The 15182-nt window shown below is 45.6% G+C and overlaps 2 protein-coding genes and 1 long non-coding RNA gene across 5 annotated transcripts in view; 2 read left to right on the top strand and 1 right to left on the bottom strand.

The window, feature by feature from the left end:
• The window catches only part of ATP7B (ATPase copper transporting beta), a 43022-nt gene extending 32605 nt beyond the window's left edge, over positions 1 to 10417 (bottom strand). Inside the window, exons 1-3 of one of the 3 annotated variants that reach the window (XM_068673940.1) lie at positions 10167 to 10417; positions 8932 to 9155; positions 6828 to 6886 (exon numbers count right to left, since the gene is read on the bottom strand). In XM_068673940.1, the coding sequence (XP_068530041.1) occupies positions 6828 to 6886; positions 8932 to 8950 (78 nt within the window). In that variant the 5' untranslated portion in view covers positions 8951 to 9155; positions 10167 to 10417. Of the gene's footprint in view, positions 1 to 966; positions 1112 to 2439; positions 2598 to 6827; positions 6887 to 8931; positions 9156 to 10166 lie in introns of those variants that run through there. The other 2 variants (XM_068673949.1, XM_068673965.1) reach the window with 2 other exon arrangements.
• LOC137852339 (uncharacterized) lies at positions 1246 to 3748 on the top strand. Its single transcript, XR_011093773.1, has 2 exons — positions 1246 to 1720; positions 1882 to 3748. It is a non-coding gene; the product is annotated as an uncharacterized lncRNA (long non-coding RNA).
• A 110-nt stretch (positions 10418 to 10527) lies between the features above and the next one.
• Positions 10528 to 14968, top strand: ALG11 (ALG11 alpha-1,2-mannosyltransferase). The gene is made up of 4 exons (XM_068673920.1): positions 10528 to 10626; positions 11446 to 11679; positions 12449 to 13380; positions 14567 to 14968. The coding sequence occupies exons 1-4, from the start codon at positions 10604 to 10606 to the stop codon at positions 14836 to 14838; spliced, it is 1461 nt and encodes a 486-aa protein (XP_068530021.1). The 5' UTR covers positions 10528 to 10603; the 3' UTR covers positions 14839 to 14968.
• Positions 14969 to 15182: the final 214 nt, after the last annotated feature.

Below are 15182 nucleotides of genomic sequence, written 5' to 3'. Positions count from 1 at the left end.
GGTGGCTCTCGGAGGAGCCTCTAGCAGGGTCACATACAGTATTACCTTAGCTCAGAACTGGGGGCTGGAAACCATCACAGGCTGCTGGCTTTTACTCAAAAGGAACTTTCCCTTTTCCAAGAGTCCATTTTTTATCTTTCTAAGGCAAACCAACACTCTGACCCCAAATCAAAGATACTAAGAAACTCAGCTCTGAGTACCAGAGCTAATTTCTGTTCCAAATAATGGAAAATTCAAATTCTAGAATATCTTAGGGAACACGAATTGCAGTTTCTGGCCAGCTCTAAGGTAAAAACTCAGTCCACTCACCTCAGATAGTATCTTTATTATTCAAAATAGCCCAAACCCCTACCTGGCATGTTGCTACAAGTGACTAATATTCATGAGATATCATGTGATGAAGCTTGCTGTCTGAGGTTCACCCCAGGTTGAGGTTTAACTTCAGCTGAAGGAATAAAGAGTAAGTCTTCTCCCCGCCTCCTCTCGTCCATCCAACTTCTGAGCAATTCTACGGTAAAAATCTCTTTGCTTGTTCCTAGAAGTAGTGGAAACAAGTTCTTACTTAATGCCCTCATGGTCCTCCTCCTTCAGCAGTGCTGAATGCAGACTTAGAGCTCGAGGAGAAGCACATGAAATTGTGTTTTGAACACCTTTACAATGTATTTATATATAAATATATATATATATATGCTTTTACGAGGTATTTACCTACATTAAAAAGAATTATTTTGCTGGGAGGAGAGGACAGTTTCCTATAGCTCTTCAGATGAACGGGGTGTAAGATGTATTTCAACACGGCTGACTGATGTGGAGCATCACATTTAGTGGGCCCCAGCAGAGATCTGTGGCAACGGTGACTGAAACCCATGCAGCTGAGTTACCAGCAGCAGCTCCTGGACAAGCACTGCCATTCACAAAGCAGAAACACCCAAGCATCTTGTAAAACAAAACCCAATTTCAAAGTACCTTAACAGAGCAGGCTGAAAGCTCAGAGGCCCTGTCCAATCCCACCCCCTCCACAACTCTCGTGGCCCAGGAGCCAGTTCAGAGGGATGCAAGGTGGCACCCTGAGGACAGCAACATCTGCTGGAGGAGCAAGGCAGCTGCTTGGAGTTACCCATCCAAATTGTTTTCCCCATTCCGGCTCCATTAATTGCCCCTTTGGAGCTGATGCTAACTGTGTCAGCTGCTAACGTTTTACTGAAGGCTGAAGGAAGGAAGGAGCTGTTGCCTGTCTCACCTGGTAACAACAAGGTGCCCTGTTTGGAGGCTAGGTGTTGCACAGCTGAGGAGCTTTACCAGGAAAAAATCACTCAGGAGTGGTAGGATGGGATTTAGATGGCAAATACAGAATCTGGCTGCTGCTTTTGCAGCTCTCTGCTAATGCTGGAGGAGATATTTTCATCGTCATTCAAGAAAATACAGAACATACCAAGAAGATTAAATCCCTTTGACTTAAATCTCATAAAACTCAGCTCATAAAATATGTTTTCCCCTTTATGCTACTTGCTACCACCACAGAGTGTATTAAACCCACAAAAAGTACACGTCTTTGTGTAAATTACGCTTCCTGGGTGCATTCATCCCTGGCTTTATAGGATGACTTGTCCTGTGCCTAATCCCCCTGCCTTCTTGTCCAAAGCAAGCATGTTAAAATGTTCTTAACAATGCCTCGAAAGATGAGAAGCTTGGGAGCAAGTTAAAAATCAGTGGCCTGGAGGTAAGGGGGTCATATTGCCTTCACCTGGCGGGCACACAAGAGGAACTGGTTCAGATACCTGAACATCATAAAGTATAAAAACAGGCTTCAGTATTTACACTAAACTAGAAAGCCAGTCTGCTTTGAATGTAAAAATAACATTTTTCTACTCTCCTCATCAGATGCAAAGCTCCTACAAACATTACAACCCAGCCAGAGTGTGAAACAGAACGATTTCTCCTCCCTCAGCACCCTCTTTAAGGCAAAAGAGGAGTACCGATTAAATGTGTGCACCACTTCTTCAAGCAAGCCCCTGCTCTTGCCCAGCAGCCGCTTTCGGCCGGCCGAAGCAACAGCTGCAGCTGAAAGTTCAACAGAAGCTTGCTCACATTCATGGTGCACAGCCACGTCCTTGACTGTTCTGAACTGACACTGTTATTACAGGAGGAAAAAAAAAAAGAAAAGAAAAAAAAGACCTTTTTATAATTTAAGAGGGAAAAAACTAGTCAACTTCCCCTCTTAAATGGCATTTGCTTGCAGTTTTGAGCCATGAAATGAGAAAGATTGGCTACAATGTCCTACGAAGGCTGGCAGCCATCAGATGTTTCTATAGGGTCAATGCTATTCAGATTCCTCTCAACAGGTAAGGAAGTGTGATCACACGTAATAGCATTTCTCAGGCTGTAAGGAAAAAAAAGAAACCTTTCAAAACTCTGAAAAACAAGGAATCAAATTCCTACCTGCCATGAATAAAATTGCTTAAGAGTTGATGACCTCATTGTAAGTCAGATCAGCTCAGACTTTGGCTCCAGCTTTTCAGGAAGCAGACTCAATCTTCTCTAAATATTTAAAAACGGTTGTTTGCTCTCAACCGGCAGGACTCGGCGGTGAATCTCTTTTGTGGCAGGGCCCAAAAACGCAGCCTCATTTTTTCACTCCGCGGCTCCTTCACGACCGCAAATTGCGTGGACTTGGTACTTTGTCTGCTTTTAGCAGCGTTGATTTCAGCATGATCATTTCTGTTATCTGTATTTATACTGCAGGAATTTGTTTTCAAGTGCCTGGAAACTACCAGGCTGATCATATTACCCCCGGAAAAGGCACACCTTTTGGGTCAGAGTGCAAAGAACAGTTGCCATCGGGCTGAATTAATTCCAGTCCCGCTCCCCAGCAACATTCGGTCGTGTAGCAGGCGTGTGGCACCTCGTCGGGTGGTGGTGGCACGAGTGTGGCAGAACTACAAACCCAGGATTTGCACTGCTGTGTTCCCACTGCTCTCCATTCTGATGTTGTCTGTGCTGCACCCAGCTCAGAGCCAGGTTTTGGTTGTAAAATTCAAGCAAAAGCCTTTCTCAACTCCACTCAGAGAAAAAGAACCTGCATTTTTTCCACCTCTACTGCAATATTTTAAATACAGCCTGAGAACGAGTAACACTACAAAAGGAGCAATTTTTGAAGGCTAATTTGAGACGACAAAAAGACCTGTTTAGTACCCGTGAACTGTGTCAGTCAGTGCTAAACATCATAGCTTTTGCCAGCTAGCTTGGCTCTCTACATTTAGAAATAAGCCTCAAGTTCTCAATTCTAGTTTTGTTTCATAAATTTCCTAGAATTTTTTGTAGGTTTTTAAAAATACCTTCTACATTTGTTTGGAATAAATACTGAGTCTCTGAACTGTGATTTAAGTAACTAGGAAGACTGAGGGGTTTATTGTTTTGTTTCGTTTTGAAGTAAGCTACTGTTGACCTTGTTGCAGGCCCTCTCAAATCTTCAATTAATTTTTGCCCTGTACAGATCAGGAATGTAAGCCTACGTCTTCAGTGCCATTCATCTCTATTAACATCCTCTAAATCTGTCCCTGACGGTGGAGCCCACAATTTAATGTACTTATTAGTTCCTTCCCAGCACTTATTTCCAGTCCTTCTTGTGGTCACGTTTGACAGGCTGAGATTTCAGCTTGATGAGCCGCCTGACACTGTGTAAAGAACACAAAGCACATCATATTTGTAAAGCATTAATAACATAAAGGAAAGGAGAGGGAGAGGGGAAGACACCAACTCGGATTTGAGCCTGTATTTCTGGTTCTGCAGCTGGTGTTTAATCCCAAGTCCAACTGCTCAGCCTTTGAATAGGAGCTCGTTTCATCACCTTCACTTCTAGAAAGAGACAAAGCCCTCTCACCCTCTCCCTGTGGGCTGGTTGCTGTTACTGGGTAGAAAAACGTAAGAGGGTTTGGGGACCTCTCAGACCCCAGGTGACCCTGCTGGCAGGGGATCATGAGGACAGGGCTGCAGTGTGACCCAGGCCAGCACAGAGGCCCTGCTCATTTTGGAGCCTCCCGAACTGCAGCTCTGCCCTTGGGCAGCTTTTTCTCCCCGACCTGGAGATCAGAGAGCTGCCAGCCCTCTGTCTGGCTCCCTGCACCCTGGCAGGTGAGAAGCGAAGAGGGCAACTTCTGATGAGGACACTACAGGCACACAGGGGCACTGGGAAGTCCAAACCGTAACACGTGAGCTGCTGTTTAGCTAACCTATTTACGCTGTCCTCCTGCAAAACTCCTGTTTGCTCTTCAGGGCCAGGAAGAGCACTGCACTGCCCAGGTCTAATGCCCGGCGTGAGCGTGCTGCCAGCTCGCGGTCAGCAGCCCCAGGCAGGGAGGTCACGGCTCCTAGCAGTGGACAATTTGTACTTCCACAGGTGACCATGAGAACACGCAGCCTTGGCCTCGATAGAGCGACACTGACCCGCTGCAGGGGCTCGTAGAAACTATGAGGGAAGATCAAGATGAAAAGATGCTTGCTGTTATTTATTTTCTCTGCTGGAATACCTGATATTTCTGTAATTATCTGATGATAATTCCATCAAGTATCAAGTGGCAGCCTACGAGACACAGCGAGGAAGAGCAGAGGTGGAAAATTCAGAGATAACGTGGCACTGAGGGAGTGATGTCACACAGCAAGGCAACTGCTACTGATTTTAAGCTCTCTTTTCAACTCAAACACATGCTTCAAAAAACATGTGAAGGCAACAGCAACAGAGCAAACCTCTTTCTGTTTACAAAAAAAAAATGTATCTGAAAGATGTAACACCTGGACTGAAAGGCGCAGTTAAAACCCGGCTTTGAAATGCACACAGCGTTTCTCAGGTTGTTTTCTCTGGTATATGCACTTGGCTCTTCAAAACTGCCTGTGGAAGTGGTGCTTATTGACTGCGTGAGCACCCAGAGGAAACTGAACATGTTTGAGTCCTAAAAAAAATAAAAGAGCTCCTGGGAGCTCACAGCTGTGAGACAAAATGCTTTCAGGCAGCGAGATGGATGGTGTTCCCAGCTCTCAGACACCTTGTCATTTCCAGAGCTCACCTCAGTCAGCTCTACAGAAAAAGGATGTTTCCTCCAAGGACACTTTTAGGCAAAACTGATGCGTTCTGCAGCTCGGTGTAAAAGAAGGTAACCGTCCTGGGAGTTGCCAGGCAACCTGCTGAGATTTATTCACTGCCCTCAATTCCTAGGAAGCAGAGATGCCAATCCATGGAAATTCAGGGTCAATTGATTTATTACTCCCTCCTCTTACCTCTGCTCGTTGAAAGAAAAGGTACCGCGTCAGGGAAGGACTTTTAAGCAGCCCTACTTCACTCCCCAGAAGAGAATCTCTGAATCTGCACCATGGGAAAATTGCCACCCCTTCCAACCTCCTTTATCCCCAGAACAGAAAAAGGTCAGAGGAGGTGGCAAGGCACAGTGCCTGCATTTCTCCTGTAATTCTCTTCTGTCCCGCTCCGCAGCCAGTTTCTGGCTATTTTCTCTTCCCTGATCCGTGCCAACGAGCCAGACATGAGCACAGAATGCAAATCCTGACTCGTCCTGGATCCGCATGAAACAGTTTGGGTTTGCACCCAAACAGTTCTCCCCCGTCTCCTGAACCAGGCAGAGGGACGTGCACACAAACGCATGTGCACAAACACATCCTGAACAAGCCAGGACAGGGTTTTAGTTCTTCAGTCTGTGAACCCTTTAAAGTGTGATGATAGGGCTGAAAAGATAAATAAATAGAGACTCAGTGAAGCTGTGCATCTTCCTGAGTGGTTTCATAGTTGATTTAAACACATATAAGTTGATTTTCTATTCAGTTGATAAGTTTTATAGATTTTCGAGCATTTACTGCTGTGAGAGAGAGGATCCTTCACGGTCTCCTTCACGTCTTGACTAGGTGCATATGGCCACAGAGACATTAGTATCTGCATAAGCGGGGAGCAAAAGAGAAGGGGGTTTAGGTCTGCTATCACAGACACTCCGAAATGCTCCACAGCCTCTCAGGAACCCAAAACTTCCAGCTGGAAAGGCTGGGACTTAAAGTGAGCCTCCGTGTCCCTTTGCAAGCTCAGGGATGTCACTGGTAGGGCTACAACAGTTACCAGCTCATTTCTGCCTGTGCTCTGAGTTGCTGGAACGTTTCCTTCACCTGCCCTGAAAATGTCAGACATTTTTCCTGCTGCTGGCTGTTTAGGAGAACTGACAGGAGGCCATGGGAAGCTAAAACACCGGCCCAGTGTACAGAACTGAACTCCAACAGTGGAATCGATTTTGTTTTCCTATGCAGTCCTTGCCCAACTGGGACAACTTGTGTGAAAATAATTTTCTATTAATCAAAACCAGTGGGTTCCAGCAGCTGGAAGTTTCCTGGTGATGCAAATAAAGGTATTTCATAGGAACTCTTGCAAAAATTCTCTGTAGATTCAAGCTGCTTAATACTTAATGTTTTTGCAATTCGTCATTGCTTCTGTCAAAAAAAAAAAAAAAATTAAAAAAAGGGCAGTTTTTGCTCACAAACACACAGTGCAGGCATCCACGCCCTGGAACATCTAGCTAAAAAGCAAAGCTGACAGAAAAACAAAATCCTAGAATTGTTTGTAGTTTGCAACTTTAATATTATAACATATCAGGAAAAACAACCCCATGGTGTTTTGCCCTAAACGTATATATGCCACAATTTATTTCCAATACTTGTTTTTTGCTTCATGGATGTTCAGTACAACTTTATTTCTGCCTCCTGTTACTACGCAACGAAGAACATTTCACAACATTTCAAAACCTAACACAACAAACGTGCAAAAAAAAGGAGAAACTTACTGTGTGTATGAACGATACAAGACTCCTCCTGCTAAAAACAGTCCCCAGCATTCTGGCAGCTACGAGAGAGAAACTTGTATGAGAAACGCGGTGCCACACAGGATGTACTCCAGAAAGAAAGTAGCCGACTGTACAAGAAGGTATAAAAAACCCACATGACTGTCATATGAATATCCTTACACAATATTAATCCAGTTTCTTTGTGTTTATTATTTGCCAGTGGTCTAATTTTAGCAACTTTCTTGTATGTGGAGCACTCACTATGAATGAGAGTTACAAAAATGTACTTAAAAACTACCTCCAATGCCTCACAGGCTTGAGGAGAATGCATTGAGTGGATTCTGCTGTTTGTTTTGAACACTGCTTACTTGTTTGCACGGATCTTCCTTCAGAGTGAGGACCTTAATCAGAAAAGCAATTAAAACAGGACAAAAGTGCTTACAGAGGCTGCAAAAGATGAAAAACTCGGTACATCTCTGAGCAGGTGAGAACAAAGCCAACGTCATGACAAGGCTCGTTTCATTTCTTTGGCCTGTCAGCCACGTGGAATTTCTACAGACAAGATGTTTAATAGCATTCCCCCTGCTGGAGCAGGAACGCTAAAGGCAGCTCAGCACTGCTCTTGCTGACGTTATTGGCAATACCTTAAATACATTCACCCCGTATCTGCTGCTACGTATGCATTAAGGTGGGGAAGTTGTGAAGTGATGACAACCCAGTTAGTCTGCGTTGGATATTCACACATTAAAGGCACCCTTTGCAGTCTGTAAGGCTGTCAGCAACACAGTTTTCACATTGCTCACATCAAAAGCTGAATACCCTGTGATTAAAAACAAAAAAAAAAAACAAAAAAAAAACTTTGAAAGTATTAATACAGCTTGTCTTTAATTACCACTGTAAGGACTACAGAAAAAATAGAACAGATCAGCGGAGCAGAGCACCTCTCCTGTGAGCAGAGGCCGGGAGAGCTGAGACTGCTCAGCCTGGAGAAGAGGAGGCTCAGGGGGATCTCCCCCAGGGCTGGGAATCCCCGCAGGGAGGGGGCAAAGAGGCCGCAGCCAGGCTCTGTTCAGGGGTGCCCAGCGCCAGGCCAGGGGCAGTGGGCACCAAGGGGCAGGCAGGAGGCTCCCTCTGAGCACCAGGCAGCACTTCTGTGCTGGGCAGGCACAGAGTACTGACATCGTGTTTCCTGGATTATTCCACATGGAAGTACCCATCACAAAACAAGTGCACATTATAAGAAAAAGGGCCATGAAGATTTAATAAAAAAAATCATCAGAGAGAGCTTCTCCTGCCAAAACAATTCCTCTGGCCTATCTGTTGTTTGCCTTGGGAGCAAAAGCAAGACACAAACAGTTCTATGAATACTTTGCTCTTGAACTGTCACCAGGAAAATTACATGACTGTAGAGGTTTTGTAGCGCTAAAGCTGGCCAGTCGATCTGCATCCGTGCAAAAATTTCAATTTTTCTGGGAAGTGCCAGATCGACGTCCCACAGTGGTGATGCTGTGCACAAAGCACGCCTGGCTGTCCGGCTCCCTGAAGAAACTCTGAGGCTCTCCCTGCTGGAAAAGTTCACGCACTGCAAATTCAGTTCGCTCTGCTGTGCCTGCGGAGATCAGTCTTTTTCTTCCATTTGCCAAAATGCACAAACATATACATTCCTTAACAGGAGATTTTGGGAACTCACAAAAAAGTGATTATACCATTTCAGGAAAAGCAAAATATTTTGTTGGGCTCAAGCTAAAACATGCTCCCGACACTTAGGAATCCCTGAAGAAATGATACGCCTTGTGCTGGGAGCTCTGTGGGTTAAATCCTCATTTCTCCTCCCCACTACCACTAACCTTGCAATGAGCCTTGACTGGAAAGAACAAGTTTCACTTTTCTAGCCATATGAAGGCAAAGGTGTCTGATGACTGAACAGCAAGTTAAATTCAAAACACGGCATCTGCCATGTATGGCTCTGGCAACAAAATGGCATGTAGATGTCTACCTCTTTTTTTTACTTGCTAATCAGAACTCACTCAGCCTCATCTTAATTAAGCTGTGGCTAACTTGTGATCCATCAGCTTCATAAATAAACTCAGTCTAAGACTCATACCTTCCAAGGGAGTGGCCATAAGCTCCTTTTCAAGTCAGTGGAGAGATTATTTTCATGATCTAAAACATGAAATGTTTGCTCCCTAGAAGAACTATGCCTCTTCTCTGAACCCGGGCAGTTAGCTTCAAATGTTGACATTGCAAGAAACGTGTCTCGAGTTGAGAGGTGTGAATCCAGCACAGGTCCCTTCTGCAAACATCTGACATGCTTCTCAGGCAGCTGGTCTGTTGTGGAAGAGAAGAAGATTAAAGGAGAGAAACCAGTGCCTGTTGCACCCAACATATGAGAACTGTTGGGTCAGAAATGAAATGTCAGGTCACTCTTGCTGGCCTTCCCAACACCACTGTTCCAATGTAACTGCTCAAATAAAGGCCCTTGAAAAAAGTATAGTCAGTTGTAATTAGGGCAGTGAAGGTGTTTAAATAACATTAGTATCAACTACTACAACCCTAACTTTCAGGGCTGGACATGTTCCGAACTTTGACCCCCACGTGGAGGCTCCCTTAAGTACCAACACCACAGCAGAGGCTTTGTCTCTTGGCTTCAGGCTGTAACAATGGCCAAATAAACTCTGGGCCCTACAACATTTGCTGATCAGGAAGCCACAGGAGGACCTTCACAAGCATCCCAAACAGCCCCAAGGCCTCAAAACGCACCAAGGGCTATGACATGGAAGAGTGCGCTTCAGCCTCAACAAGACTGAAAAATCAGGGTTTGGGAGAGGTAGCGCATGTTTAAAATACCTTCAGATTTTGGATAGATCAGCACTGTGAGAGGCTGGAGACAGACTTATCTGCATCAGATATGCCCCATAATTTTAAGGAGATGATGGGATGAGAAGTAAATGCCTACCTACATGACAGCAGATCAATGTTAGAACCACAGAACCATTAAGGTTGGAAAAGCCCTCCAAGATCAATTGGTCCAACCATCCCCCTACCACCAGTGTCACCCACCAAACCATATCCCCAAGCACCACGTCCAGCCTTTCCTTGAACACCCCCAGGGACGGTGACTCCACCACCTCCCTGGGCAACCCGTCCCAGTGCCTGACTGCTCTTTCTGAGCAGAAATGTCTCCTCATTGCCAACCTGAACCTCCCCTGGCACAACTTGAGGCCATTCCCTCTGGACCTATCACTGGTTACCTGTGAGCAGAGGCCGACCCCCAGCTCCCCACCCCTTCCCTTCAGGTTCTGGCAGCCAGGACCACACTGTGTAAACGCTCCCCCTCACCTAGCTGTCGGCAGCCTCACCCCGCACACGGTGAGGGGACACACGCCGGCTTTCTCACCCCGCTCCCCGGGCGGCCATTTTAGGCGCTGCACGACGCAGCAGCAGCAGCAGCGTTTGGAAAAGCAGCACAACCCAGCTCATCCCTACACCACCCCTCCGGCGTGTGAGTATCCCCCCGGTGGGGACAAAACGGAAGGGGAGGTAAAAGGGGAGGTAAAAACCCGAGATCCAGCAGCACCCCCGCGGACCCCACAGACAGCGCCCCCTCCCGCTGCCCCCACCACCCCCCTCTGCCTTTTTTTTCCCTCCCCTCAGGCTCCCATTCTATGCCCCGCCTCCCCGCCTGTCAATCTCCCGCGGGGAGCCAATGGGAGAGAGGCAACGCCCGCTTGGCCCCGCCCCCGGGGCTGCCTTCTCTTCCGTCAGGACGCCACAAGATGGTGGCGGGCGGGACGGGCAGGTAGGGGGGGAGGGGGCCGCGGCTCCTCTGAGGGGAGCGGGGCCCGGGCCGGGGCCGCCCTCAGCCCCCTGAGGGACGGGAGCCCGGGGAGGGGAATGGCGGGGTGCTGGGCCCTGCCCTGAGGGCAGGCAGAGCCGCTCTGCGTTAATGCAGGGCCTCACGGGGCCGGCTCGGCTGAGGGAGGCTCTAAAAAGGCTGTTTAAGGGTTGTTCGCCGCTTTGCAGCCTTTATATGCCTTTTATATAGCTTTATGTGGCGTTTATGTGGTGTGTATGTGGGTGTATATCCTATAATATAACGTCTTTGTATGTCAGCTTATCGCCCTGATACTATATACACCACATATTTATACACAAATATCTACTATTAATAATACAGAATTGAAAATTGGAAAAAATATTTTCCCAAACAACTTACTTTTATCATAATTGTTGAAATGAAACACCGATATCAGTGATGTAACTTAAGATCACTATAAGCCCATCTCTCTACAGAATCACCTAGGTTGGAAGAGACCTCAAGATCATCGAGTCCAACCTCTGACCTAGCGCTAACAGTCCCCACTAAACCATATCCCTAAGCTCTACATCTAAATGTCTTTTAAAGACCTCCAGGGATGGTGACTCCACCACTTCCCTGGGCAGCCCACCCCAATGCCTCACGACCCTTTCCGTGAAGAAGTTCTTCCCAATACGCAACCTAAACCTCCCCTGGCGCAACTTTAGCCCATTCCCCCTCATCCTGTCACCGCACTGTGTCTCTTCTATGCAACAATTCATTATTGAACTTCTCAGTTTAACGCTTTCTGACTCGTTTCAGGTTGCTGTGCTCGCTGCTGGTGCCGGCGTTGTTTCTGAGCGGAGCTCTGTGCCTGTGCGTGGCGGTGCTGCTGTGGGGCGTGCGGCTCTGGCTGCAGGCGAGGAAGCGGCGGCTTGGCCCGGCGGGGAGGGACGGGCAGCGACCCGTGCTGGTGGCATTTTTTCACCCCTACTGCAACGCAGGAGGTGGAGGGGAGAGGGTCTTGTGGTGTGCCATAAGGACGCTCCAGAAAAAGTAAGCACGCGTCTGTCAAATACCACGTTTCACACTCAGCTTCCTGAGGTGTTTTTTATGCAAATTGTGTTATTTTTGCATATTTAAATGGGTATCGGTAATGTATGGGCCCTAAAGGTTTTTTTTAGATCTCTGTTTCACCTGGTTGCACCTTCTGGCTTTAGCACTCTGCCTGGATTTTATTCTGTCCTCTGTCTTCTGCACAGCTGCAGCACCTGTCACTTCTTTCCTCCTAGGCCACACCCCTCCTCTCTCATCGTTGTTTTTTTTTGGTACTGATATTGGACTTTTATGGACACATCAGTTACCTGCACACAGGTTCTAGTTTTGATACTCGCCTCTTGTTGCAAGAGACAAAGTTAATATCTGAAGTGGATATTAGCACGGACACAACCCCGGCTTTGCACAGCCTTCTGAGTTTTGCAGCCTTCTGCATTTTATTCATGCTGTACTCTAGATGGACATCTCCTAACACTGCAAGGCACTCTTAAGTCTGATACTGATTAATACTGAGCTCCTTTATCTTGTACTCTAAAAAAACCCACAGTCTTCATCCATCATGCTTTACTGTAGGATCAGAAAAAAATAAAATAGAAATATAAGGGAAAGAATTCATAGAATCAATTTAGTTAAATCAAAATCATTTCAGAGCTAGGCCAGATGTTTGTTTTGTGCATACTTCTGCATTAATTTTGAATGGATAATATTTTAGTTTCATGTTATAAAACTTGATGAGAACGTGTGAAATTCTTTTTCCTTGTTCTTACAGGTACAAAAACATAACGTGTGTTGTTTACACTGGTGACAGAGATGCCACTGCAGAAGAAATAGTAGAAGGTGCTTTCAGAAGGTTCAATATTAAATTAACTCATCCCGTGAAGTTTGTGTTTCTAGAAAAACGCTACCTCGTGGAAGCTTCTCTTTATCCTCACTTCACTTTGCTGGGACAAAGCTTAGGCTCGGTGTTCCTTGGCTGGGAAGCTCTTCTGAAGTGTGTTCCTGACATTTATATTGACTCGATGGGTTACGCCTTCACGCTCCCCCTCTTTAAATATTTAGGAGGCTGTCGCGTCGGGTGTTATGTGCACTATCCCACCATCAGCACCGATATGCTCTCGGTGGTCAGGAATCAGGACACCAGGTTTAACAACGCAGCCTTCATCACAAACAATCCGCTCATCAGCAAATTCAAACTCGTCTACTACTACTTGTTCGCGTTCTTGTACGGGTTGGTGGGTTCCTGCAGCGACGTGGTTATGGTTAATTCCTCCTGGACGCTCAACCACATCCTTTCCATCTGGAGAACTGGGGCTTGCACTAGCGTGGTGTATCCGCCGTGCGACGTTCAGACCTTCCTGGATATTCCTCTGGAAGAGGAAAAGAGCACTGCTGAATGTTCTATTGTTTCCGTCAGCCAGTTCAGGCCTGAGAAAGATCATCCTCTGCAAATCAGAGCCTTCGCCAAGCTGCTGAAAGAGAAGAGACCGGGGCAGCAGCCATCACTCAAGCTTATTTTAATCGGAGGCTGCCGTAACCAGCAAGATGAGGAGCGTGTAAATAACCTGAAACGTCTGTGTGAAGAGCTGGGAGTTAGTGGCAGCGTGATGTTCAGAGTAAACATTCCCTTCGAGGAGTTAAAGAAACACCTGGCGGAGGCCACCATCGGCCTGCACACCATGTGGAACGAGCACTTTGGGATCGGTCAGTATCTCTGCTCATTTTTCAGCTGCTTGTCTTACAGGTTAGAACACAGCTGGGGAGGGTTTCACCGCGTGGTTAAGATTCTTTGGGGTAGTGTCTGAGCACGGAGGCGTGCACACCAAGCAGCTGCCCAAGGCCCTGGTGGTGATCTTGCAGAGGTAGAGCTGTCTGTACCCTGCGGCGCCTCAGAAGGCTGTAGCAACTGCTACAGAACAGAAATAATGATTTCTGAGATTTAAGCCCCCATAAAAAGTTTATCCCCCCACAAAAAAAGCGATACAGTTGCACTGTGCTTTTGAATTTCAGCACGATTTGACACTAATCTCCAATGGATTTATACCTTTATGAAATCTGTTCTAAAACTTTAGAGCATTATTTACAGTTGGTAATATTTGAGCTAGTGGAAGTTAATAAAAATCAAATCAGAACTGAGAACAATCTGTCATTAAAGTGATTTGAGCTCTTATTTGGAGCCATGGAGGTAAGATGATGTGGATATTGTGCGCTATTCCTATCTTGCTGCTTTTGACTGAGCAAAACTTTCTGTCAAATACCCATCTCATTAAAATTTCTACCATTAAGAATACAGATGCTGTGATAATTTGGCAGGACCAACGTGCAGATCTTGTCAGAAGCTGTAAAGATGTGTTTATTTGCAAAACATTGAGCTTCTGCTTGAATATCATCCAACTGATACGAGTCCAATCAGCCTTTCTCTCAGATTATCTTTCTGAATCTTAAAAACATTCAGTCTGACTGAGAAAATGAATGCAGCTACATGCAGCTCTATTTTGTAATTATTTTTTGCAGCTGCCACTAAACCATAAAAGCAGGTTTATTTTCAGTCCAGCTTTGCAGTGTTCTGCCACAGAACTACTTTCTGTCCTCATCTTTACATTCATTTCAGGATCTAGCTCTTTATCACCATATAATGTATCTCTTACAGATCACGTGTGCTACAAGAACCCCAAATTAACCAGTTACATCTGATTTCTAATTTCAATTTTATGTTTAAGGGAAACTTATTTCAGTTACATTTACGCTGTATTTTTCAAACTGATGTAAAACTCCAGTCTGTAGTAACTTCTAGGAGAGTTTGATTGCAGTTTTAAATTTGCAGTGCACAGTCAGAAGCTAAAGTCTGTGATGTACCCATTCACATCGGCATGTTTTGTATCTTTCACAGGAGTGGTTGAATGCATGGCAGCTGGCACAGTTATCCTGGCTCACAATTCTGGAGGCCCCAAATTAGATATTGTGGTACCCTATGAAGGACGTATTACAGGCTTCCTAGCAGAAAACGAGGACAATTACGCTGAGAAAATGGCTTATATCCTTTCTTTGTCTCCTGAAAAAAGGTTGGAGATCAGAGAAAATGCTCGCCGCTCTGTGTACAGGTTTTCTGACCGGCATTTTGAAGAGACATTCCTACTATCTGTGGAGCCATTATTTAAATAAATGTGTGTGAATAAAAATGCGTATGAGTAAAACTGTCTTTTTATATTTGACCAGGTACGACCTGTACATGTAAATATATGTAATTTATGATTCCTGGGTCCCATTCAATAAAGAGTTTTTTTTTTCTTTCTGTCAGGATATCTGCTTTATGTAATAGAAATCTTTTGCTGGGAAATACTTCACTGGGAAATAAATGCATCTGAAAATGTTGTGTTGACTCTGTGACAGTACGCTGTCCTGTGTACAGTACAGTGAACTGCAAAACCTTCTGAATTCACAGTGCTTTCCTGAGTAACAGAGCTACATCTATAAAATCTTTTAATATTTTGTTTTCAGTGAGTCTC

Source organism: Anas acuta, chromosome 1 (genome assembly GCF_963932015.1).
Source record: "Anas acuta chromosome 1, bAnaAcu1.1, whole genome shotgun sequence".
In the NCBI taxonomy this organism is placed as follows: Eukaryota; Metazoa; Chordata; class Aves; order Anseriformes; family Anatidae; genus Anas; species Anas acuta.
Note: the sequence above shows the minus strand (reverse complement) of the source record. Positions and strands in the feature narration are given on the sequence as shown.